The sequence below is a fragment of the Planococcus citri genome, chromosome 1, assembly GCF_950023065.1.
Source record: "Planococcus citri chromosome 1, ihPlaCitr1.1, whole genome shotgun sequence".
Lineage (NCBI taxonomy): Eukaryota > Metazoa > Arthropoda > Insecta > Hemiptera > Pseudococcidae > Planococcus > Planococcus citri.
This window is the reverse complement of record NC_088677.1, coordinates 39,361,072-39,370,964: the sequence shown is the minus strand read 5'-3', so window position 1 is coordinate 39,370,964 and position 9,893 is coordinate 39,361,072. Positions and strand designations below refer to the sequence as shown.

Sequence of the window (9,893 nt, the reverse complement as noted above, 5' to 3'; positions counted from 1 at the left end):
GTAGACGCTGAATTCATTCTGAGGTTGTTCTCACATGTCACATATACTCGAACGGTGGGAGAAGAGGCGATTTTTTTTAAAGCTTCCATGTCATGCGATACATGATTATCAAACTCAAAGTTTCAGTATGTGAACTACCTAGCACGAATTTGATATTACTTTTTTCGGGGCTTAAATGAGATACCTAGACTATTATCTTTGTATCATTCACAATCACAACCACAACAATTTGGGTAGGTCGAAAGACTCTTCTAGCTAATCTATCGAAATCGGAAAAATATACACGAGGAGCTTGGTACCAATAGTGAGACAAACGATGTTTTTTATTGAGAACCAAAAATATGCAGCACCAAATTTTCTACCCTACTGTAAAGTGTGGCTGAAGTAGGGTAACCCTTTCAGGATTTTTAACGCTCTTTTCATAGCTATGGTCGGTTACTTTCAAAATAGTCTATAAAATCATTATCTATTCATTCGTTCGTTCATTTAAGGATCACTTGGATAAGTGGTGAATTTTGATTACATTTTTCTCGTGAACGAATAAAAATTTCATATTTTTTAAAATGATAAATCGATAGGTACTTCGAAGTCCAATCTTTCAAATTTAATAGTGAAAAATTTTTCAGAAACTCAATCACGCCTGGAAAAGTCGCTTTATAATTCACCACTTAGGCACTTAGCCAAGTAATCCTTAGGTAACGTTTTTGAATACGGCCTTTAATTCCTAATCGGCTAATCCCAAATTCCTTGAAAGCTTCCCTACTTGAATTCGTATTTATGTAGATTGGATTTCTAATTTTCGATTTCTGGCTATCTGATTGGTTCATTACCGTTTATTTACATTGTGATTTTGGAATTGATATCCTGAAATTACGTAACAATTTTGATTTGAAGACATGTGTTTCCTTGCCAGGCCAGAACTCCAGAAACGCGTTTTATTCAGCAAAACGAGAAATAACTCGTAGAGTAGGTTAGAATTCGAGTCATCGAGCGTACGTAAGCAACGCGTGTGAGCTATCAACTGATTATACCTACCGATTTTAGTGCCTATTATAATTTTGAATTTTGATCATTTTCTAACAATGTGAGAACTGTTACATTAGATACCTCTATACTTATGTATGTGTTTGCGTGATAGCATGTTTGCTTTTGCCTTTCGTAGTAAGAAGTTTTACGTACCACTCCTTTCGTTATTCGTTACTATTGCTCTTCCGACACACGAAGATGTTTTCTGCTGAAAATGTTGTACGAGAGGACAACAAACCTTCAGAAGTAAGTAAAATGAATAATTTCGATTGATATACCATCGCGGTGATTTTTTTAATTTGTTCATTAATTAACTTTTCTTCAATGAATAGATGAACGGCACTGTCAATCGTCTACATTTGAAACCGGCACTTTTTAAAGCTATTAGAGAAATGAACTACGAAACTTTAGTAGAAGATTTAATTAACCCTGATATCGTTACAGAACAGGCGAAGGAATGCCTAATACCTTTCCATAGATTATCCGGTATGTAGGTACTTCTATTTTTCTGATTAATATTCCTGATTTATACCTTTGCATAATAGCTTTTCGAATGCGTATCCACTACCTATATCTATTTCCATAATTTCAAATATTTATAATATTGAATTACAGATATTGAAAAAATTTTGATGTTCGTTGTTCCTATCATAAATTCAATAAGTTTCGAATTGAATAAAGTTCAAGCAATCATTGTGGTCAAGTCCAGAACATCCGAAGAGTGTGAGGTAAATTTGCACGTTGTATTTTCATAATCATTTTCTATGTAAACTATTTGTTTCTTCTATTGCGACATCATGATCAATTGATCATGATAGGTACATACTTGAGTAGAGTAGTATTATCTATTCAATTTTTCTTGTTTCCAGGAAATAGAAAAAACAATTCGTTCGTTGACAAAGTTCTTCCAACCAAGTTGTAACATTTTGCATTTGCGAGAAGAATCAATTCGTCGTGGACCACCTACTCCAACAACATGTCACATAATAATTGGAAAGCCACATTTTATCACAAATTTCTTGAAAACTCAAAGTACCGGTAAGTCATCTTAAATTACTGTTTTGAAAGTTTACTTTGTAAAAAGATGATAAAAATTTAAATATTGCCATTGAATTGTTGCAGATTTAGATGAAGTAAAGTGGACAGTATTTAACAACCTAGACGCATTTAATGAATGTGATTACGAAGTAGCGACATACATACCTATAAAGAACCTACGTATTATTCATACTTCATTTTGCAATAAGCGTGTGGAAGAAATTGAAAAAAGACTTCGTCAAGATGACCATACCACTCAAGATATTCACTCGAAGAACGCGAATAAGAAAAAGAAAAATCGGAATAAGAAGAACAAAAAAAACAACGTTATGAAAAAAGCACCTACCGCTCAAGATATTCAACCAATAAAAAAGAAAAAGAAAAAGAGGAAGAAAAATAAAGATAAAAAAATTAAACTTTCTTCCATAGCGAAGGCACTGGCTTCAGAGGTACCCTTGAAGCCTATAAAAATCAAGAATAAAACCGTTGAGGATTTGCTAGCTGTCAAAATTAAGACTGGACCAATAAAGTTAGAAAATGATGTACAAATCAAAACCGAACCTAAAATAAAGAATGAACCTCTTGATGATTTTCAAACAGTCGAGATAGAAGTCGACGTTCGAAATATTAAAACTGACACTGAGCCGATTTGACTTTATCCTATTTTCTATTCATTAACGTAAAAATACTGTTGTGAAAGTAATAAATTGTTATACCCAGACTAAGAAGTTATTTACATATGTAAGTTCATTTTTTGTATTTGTTCATAATATAATGTACGAAGTTATTGTTTTCATGTTCAACCTTTAACTACGGTAATGTTATTGAAAATTGTCATAAATTTTCATATTTATGGAATTACTTAGGTATTGTCGATTGTAGATGTTATAAACTTTCCCAACATAAGCCTAGCACAATTTTTCTACTCAAAAGGCCTAAGCCCCAATGCGTTATCAGTGAGACGAGCTCTATTCAACTTCCGATCTGATTTTCTGACACAGTGGCACTGTTAAGATGTGTAATATCAAACCGTTCAAAAAAATAATCAACGTTTCTCTAAAATGTTCTATTTCGGAATACATATATTTTTACAGCAAATTGGTAATAATAAAAGGAAAAATAAAAAAAAATACGTAAAAAAAAGTTATTATGTACAAAATTAGCGATTAGTTACATAAGAATATTACTATGGAAGAAATTGAAAAATTTGAACGCTTTTAATAAATTCGTAAAGACTACGCACTATAATATCTCTTAATACACGTTAATTTGAGGGACAAAATACGTGTTTTTTATTCCATGGCCACATCAGTACTTATCAACACTTACGATACGCATAGGTATAATTTCAAGCATTATATTTGTACGATAAAAAAGCTTCACATGTTCGCGTTGAACGAAATCATTTCCATAAAAGATATTTGGGTATATCAATATACGAAAAATGAAATTTTCTGGAATTGTACAAATTGAGGAAAAAAGAAATCACATTTTAAACAATAAGTTAAAATTAAACGGACTAGAACAAAAATACAGCGTAAATACGTTGTATTCGTTTAAGTATATTTACACACGTTTACAAGTTTACATAATTTTTCAGTCTTTATTTTGAAATACACGAGAAAAAAAAAGGCTTTCCAGCAATGAAGCTCGAAAACTGGAAATATATTGAAGATACAATGATAAACGTTAAATAGATGGATTAAACGCAGGTGCAAGATGTAATGAAATTCAAAAATGACATATGTTTTCAGGAAAAATCAATCGAATGAAAAATAGTTAAACCATTGAAATAATGAACAATTAAAAAATAAAAACCGAGCTAATATTTATTAATCAGCACCTTAGCTAGTTCGATGTGTATTCTATTCTTAGAAGAAATAAATGCAATAATTGAGAAATTAACAGCATGTTGAGCAATGAGCATAATATTATGCGGAAAATTTCGGAAGACAGCGGCAAACTGAAAAACTTATCTTTTCGATTAATTTGATTGTTTTTCGATGAAAATACGTAACATCTGAATAAACAATTCAAATACAATCAGCAAAAGAAGCGTTTGGTTTGAATTTAGTAAAAAAATGCTAAAATCAAAACTACTCGAGCTAATAAAATTCGTTTACGCGAAAAAATACTTCTGAAGCGTACGTCTGACATCGGAAGCATTGTGCCAGTCGCATTAAAAATTTGTCGATAAATTCGGAACGTAAATAAAACCAAACAGTGTGAAAATTATGGTAACTAGCACCTCGATAATTCTACAAAATTAAAATTTTTCCAATGACTTTCACTCGAGAACGTGCCGCAATTTGAAACTCGTTATTTTCAGCGCATTTCGTTTAGTTTGAGGGAAACGTGTCGCGAAGCGATTGCTTTTCGAACGAAACCGACGAAATCATTTAATCGAGAGAGATATAGAGAAAATACGGTAGAACCAATCGACCTATTCTGGGTACGGTATTCGAAAAATTTCTCATTTCTGCACAGCGTTGATTACATCTTTAAGCATATCGTATAAATCGTCCAATGTTTTATTATTACGGGCACCGGACGTACGTAGTAGTCTCGATTTAGTCTCCAATTTGGTCAGCAATTCTCGGAGATGAAATTTAGAATGAGGAGGCGCCGCCGAATCTACATAACTTAAGCAAGCCGAATGAAAAGAAGCGACTTTATCAGACAATAAGAGCCAGCTGGCTGAATTCACAGGTTGCGAAGATTTCATCGTCGCGATATTATTCTCGAGTACTTGCCAAATATCTAGTACATTGGCTAGCGCACCAGGCGTAGCGTATATGGCTTGTTTTACGGCAGTTTTAGTCGTAGGTTTAACAGCTATGGTGGGTTTTTCGTCGGGCGGCCATATTTTCCGTTCTTTGGACGTTTCCGGCGGACTTTCACCCTCCCACAGCTTCTTCAAGCTGTTGATACTACCGGTACTGCAACGTTTATCTTCCTCTTCGTTGACATTATCGCCGTTCGAATTAGATTTAATTTCTTTGGATACTTTAGAGCTGTCTACTTTTTTCAGTCTTGATTTCACGTCGATCGGATCCTCGTTCGAGGATTTTTTCTGATCGACTTTTTTCAGCTGTACCTTGAACACGTTACCAGACTCATTTTTCGTATCCGCGCTGGTTGAAATCTTTCGAAGATTTTGCTTTTTCGAAACAGCCGACTCGTTTTCGGTATCGCCGCCAGACCGATCTTTACCGTCAGATACTAACTTCAAATCCATCATTTCTTTCATAATGCCCGGAATCGCGCTTTTATATAAATTATGGTTAAGGGAGCTCTTTTCTTCGGGTTCGTTTTGTTTGGTACTTTCGCCAACAACCGGCGACTGGGTTTCTTCCGGAGGATCGGGCGGACTAGGGGGTAAGCTGAGGGAATTTTGATCGGGCGGCGATGGAGGTGATGCACGTGTCCCTTTACCGGAAGCGATTTTCTTAGCCGGTTCGGATTTAGCACTGTTACAAGAATCCGTAGACGGTTCTCGGTGTCGTAAATTAACGCCGAATCTGAAACTCGCCTCTTCCGTGGACGGCTGCAGATTGGTGACGTCTTCGCATTCTAATTCTTCGGGCGGCGGAGGAGGCGGGAATTCTAGATCGGCTAAACACGGAGGCGCTGCTCGGTTTCGCGACAAAGACGACGTACCGCTGGTATGATTATGTTGGAATCCGCCCGAAGAATTACTCCTCATCATATTGCCTGGCTGGGCGCAGGATGTTTTCGACGTTGAAGAAGAACCTACATTCGACGAAGCCATAGTCGAAGAGCTCGCCAAGTCGGCGTTTTCTTCTTCGCCGATGCCGTTTTGACGTAAGGATTCTAAATATGCGCCGATTCGAGCTCCTTTTGGTAGCGTTCCGTATCGATTGATTGCTCTTTTGACGTTTTGCACTTCCAGCGCTGCCACTTGTACTTGCTGTAAACAGGAAAAAAATACAAGAAATTATTAAAATTTGCTGAAAATCCAGTTGTTTGATCTTTGTCTAGCGCTGTTTTATAGTTTAGAAATGAAAAGGGCTGAAATGAAATTCAGCGACATCTGTGAATTCGGTCGAATTAGCCGTCTTTTCAAGCAAAAACTGCTTACATCATTTTCTACTGATTCAAATTCTTTATCAGAATGTTATTTCTAGAGGGGGATGGCCTGGCGAAAAATAGGATAAAAACTGAATTTTTTCACACTGACACGTTTAAAAACGACAGATTTGTAATTCATTTTCTAGAAAAGAGTCGCTGAAAATTTTTTTGGAGTTGAACCGGCGGAAGCATAGATTTTGAAACGCTTCATTTCGAATTTCGATACTAGATTGGTACTTTGATTCATTCCACTTGACTACTTCGAATCTAACGTAACACTGTAACTTACTTTTTGCGAACTCGAACTAGAAGTTGGACTTTCTTTGACGTTCGCATTGGTAACTTTATGTACTTTCTTAGCCTTATGTTGAGTAATATTTCGATTACTACTATTAGTATTGGAATGTTTCGTCCATTCTCCTGGACATGAATGCGGTCCGGAATCATCTGTATCCGGAGTTTGCTCTAAAATCTCGCTTTCGCTATCGCCTCTATTCGACTTGAAATAAGGATCTTTTCCAGCACCTTCAAAATACACGAATCAATTTAATAACACACCATCGTATCATCAAAATTGGTAACTGATTAAAATTCAACACAAACCGTTCAGATAAGATCCATCCTCGGGATTAATCTGATGACCGTGGAATATCATATTGGAATCGAATTCGTGACTACCGCTATTAGCGTTACCAGCTCCATTACCGTATTGAGAATCTCGAAATGAACTACAAGACGACAGCAAGCTAGCGAAACAAATGAACAAATAAATCATCGGTTATGGTTTCAATTTGCAGACAGACAAATAAACGGATACTTTGTCAACACATACCTAGTACGTTTAGGAGGGGCAGGAGCGGTTTTTCCTTTTTTATTAATTGGTCTTCTTAACTGTACTCTATCAGGAACGCTACCGCCAAAAGTAGATAATCTAGTGTTGGAAGTATCTAAACAGAAAATATCATTATTATATCATTTTTCGTTAAAATATCGTCACCTATAAATTCATAATTCCGCATACCTTTACTATTACTAGGAATCGAAGCATCATTATTTAAAGTATTACTTTCCGATCTCGATTTCTTGAACGATTGAGAATTACCTTGTAGCTGTTTTTCTACTTCTAAAAACCAAAAATAAAATCGGCGTCGAGGTTAGGATAAAAAATTCCAATCATACTCGAAATAAATCAAAAAACATTTGGAAAACATACCTTCGATGATGCTAGACTCTTGAAACATATTTTCTAAGGAATTGTGTATTTCTTGGAATGTTGGTCTTTCGTTCGGTACCCATTGCCAGCACTGTCTCATTAGATCGTAAATTTTCGGCGGACAGCCCGGTGGACATTCCATTCTAAAAGTAAAAGTAAATAAACTAATACTTCGCAAATATTTTTCAAAAAAAAAAAAATCAATATGGCAACACCAAACATACCTATAATTTTTTTCTAACATGTGATAAACATCGGTGAGATCAACACCCGGATAAGGAGACATACCGTAGGTAGCAATTTCCCATAATAAGATACCAAACGCCCATACATCAGACTGAAACAAAATACGTAGTAAATTATTATTTTCAAATTGTAAGTATTCTTTGGTATTTCGTTTTCGTTAAATCTCGTAGTAATTACCTTAGTAGAAAATTTATTATACGCTAGACCTTCGGGAGCGGTCCATTTGATAGGAAATTTAGCACCGGCGTGAGCTGTGTACGTATCGTCTCGCATTAATCTGGCTAAACCGAAATCGGCTACTTTTACCAAATGATTATCACCAACTAAACAATTTCTCGCTGCTAAATCCCTGTAATTATAATAATTAATTTTTTACAAATATTTCAATGAAATGTTATAATCTTGATTTTTTCGCTAAAATGTAAAAATGAATGTAGAATAAGGAACTATTTTTTTTTAAATAAATATTTTCCTATTTTAGTAGGTATTTTAACAAAATCTTCTTCGGGACGTCAAATTTTTTCCCGATCACTCAGTTGTATTATTTAAAAAAGAAAAAAAAAACTTTTTCGAAAACTCTGAGAAGTTTAACGAAATAACGGATTCGTAATCGTATTGTTCACTCAAATGTTGAAATTTCCTTTGAGTACAACGATAGAAAAAGCTAGATCAAAAATTATAAATAGCACAGTTGTTTCTCAACCTTGACTCGAATAACATCTCGCTAGATGAGAATGATATGCATCCGTCACCACTTGAAATGATAAAAGATGCAAGGCCATAATAATAATAATAATAATTTTGAGTACCTCGCGATTACTAGTTCAAAATAAGCATTTATTATCTTTATTCAATCAAAGAAATAAATTTTCTTTAAATCGCGATGGTTGACGTTTTGAAAAACGTCGACTTTCAAATAACAATAATTGTCCATCAAATCGACATAATGCTGCGAGATTTCATTAATTTCCTCTCATCCAATGCGAAAAAAAAAACAAAATAACAGATCTACGAATCCCAATTTCGTTTCGACGTTTCAATCTTGACCGATAATGGTTCATTAAATTCATACGATAGATAATAACTCAAATAGTATAAGAGTGTTGTTTTTGAAAACATACGTACATAAATGTATCATACACACCTATGAATAAACGATCGACTTTCTAAATAACTCATTCCGCTGGCGATTTGAGTAGCGATATACATTAAAACGACGGCATTAATATGATCTTTATTCGCATGCCTCAGATAATCTAGTAAATTGCCTTTATTCATAAACTCGGTAATAATATAAAATGGAGGTTCTCTGGTACAAACCCCTGCGAACAAAAATCCAATCTTTTTAGTACAAACGCCGAGTAAATTAGCACATAATTTTTCAAACGTAGGTAATTACCCAATAACTGGACTAGATTAGGGTGTTTCATTTCTTTCATGATGGCAGCTTCTTCTAGAAAATCTTTCAACGCCATTGTATCCTCCTATACATGAGTAAACAGAGAAGCAAACAACATAGACACATATGTTAGTTCATCATGTGAAAATTTTGTTCATTAGTTAAATTTTTCCTTACGGTATAAAAAATTCAGCGAAGTGAAAGGAGAGTGGAGTAAAAAAAACCTTAATGATCTAAAAATACTCGAATTAAACGGCATAACTCCATTCAAATAGTGGAGAACAATAAAATGTATCCTATCTTCGTAGTTCACGCTGGCTGTACTCTCGTATACCGTCGACCAAAACATATGTAAACAATGCCGAGTTCAATCTACATACCCTCAGGTCTACATTCTTTTTATTGTCGACGTTTTCGGCTTCGCTTTGAATGCACCGGCTTCATTAGAACGTATTGCCAATAAAATATTCCGTATTATAATTTATGGCTAGCTGTAGCTACGTAGATATGTATGATTATCTTCAAGACAGTCATATCGTATTGATGAAAATACATAATTACCATTGCAAGAATCCACATTTCTCAGGTAAAGTAAAATCGTAATGAAGGAACTTCAAAATTTTGAAAATTTACTTTTTAATAATGGAAAAAAATGTATTCTACTGAGATCGAGCGCGTATTTAAGATTAAGCTAATCGCGGGAGGGAGGAACGATGTAATTTGAGGAAGTGGCAGTGAATCATAACAACGAATAAATTACAACGAAACTGAAAATATCTTCGTACGAACGAATTACACATCGAACAATTTTCTCAGAAATGATGAAAATTGGAGTATTTATCATGTGGAAAAATTTAGAACAAAACAGATAAATCAATT

At 34.6% G+C, this 9,893-nt stretch overlaps 2 protein-coding genes across 5 annotated transcripts in view; one reads left to right on the top strand and one right to left on the bottom strand.

Moving 5' to 3' along the window:
* Positions 1–929: 929 nt before the first annotated feature.
* On the top strand, positions 930–2,851 carry LOC135831868 (uncharacterized). 2 transcript variants are annotated; one of them, XM_065344691.1, is made up of 6 exons: positions 930–1,084; positions 1,163–1,272; positions 1,359–1,512; positions 1,642–1,754; positions 1,896–2,064; positions 2,149–2,851. In XM_065344691.1, exons 2-6 carry the CDS (start codon positions 1,225–1,227, stop codon positions 2,715–2,717), a joined length of 1,053 nt encoding a protein of 350 aa, XP_065200763.1. In that variant the 5' UTR covers positions 930–1,084; positions 1,163–1,224; the 3' UTR covers positions 2,718–2,851. The 2 variants fall into 2 exon arrangements, with proteins under 2 accessions (XP_065200763.1, XP_065200762.1); XM_065344690.1 differs by having other exon boundaries at positions 940–1,272.
* A 264-nt stretch (positions 2,852–3,115) lies between these two features.
* Positions 3,116–9,893, bottom strand: part of Abl (tyrosine-protein kinase Abl) — a 30,900-nt gene continuing 24,122 nt past the window's right edge. For all 3 annotated transcript variants that reach the window (XM_065344686.1, XM_065344684.1, XM_065344685.1), the window contains 10 exons: positions 9,015–9,099; positions 8,760–8,937; positions 7,793–7,964; positions 7,594–7,706; positions 7,370–7,512; positions 7,178–7,279; positions 6,989–7,103; positions 6,760–6,902; positions 6,446–6,681; positions 3,116–5,995 (listed from right to left, as the gene is read on the bottom strand). In XM_065344686.1, coding sequence (XP_065200758.1) covers positions 4,538–5,995; positions 6,446–6,681; positions 6,760–6,902; positions 6,989–7,103; positions 7,178–7,279; positions 7,370–7,512; positions 7,594–7,706; positions 7,793–7,964; positions 8,760–8,937; positions 9,015–9,099 — 2,745 coding nt within the window. In that variant the 3' untranslated portion in view covers positions 3,116–4,537. The remainder of the gene's footprint in view (positions 5,996–6,445; positions 6,682–6,759; positions 6,903–6,988; positions 7,104–7,177; positions 7,280–7,369; positions 7,513–7,593; positions 7,707–7,792; positions 7,965–8,759; positions 8,938–9,014; positions 9,100–9,893) is intronic.

Coding starts and splice junctions, on each gene's coding strand:
- LOC135831868 (XM_065344691.1), top strand. CDS start 1,225: ATGTTTTCTGCTGAAAATGTTGTACGAGAGGACAACAAACCTTCAGAA. Junction 1,273..1,358: donor AGGACAACAAACCTTCAGAA/GTAAGTAAAATG, acceptor TTCAATGAATAG/ATGAACGGCACTGTCAATCG. Junction 2,065..2,148: donor CTTGAAAACTCAAAGTACCG/GTAAGTCATCTT, acceptor GAATTGTTGCAG/ATTTAGATGAAGTAAAGTGG.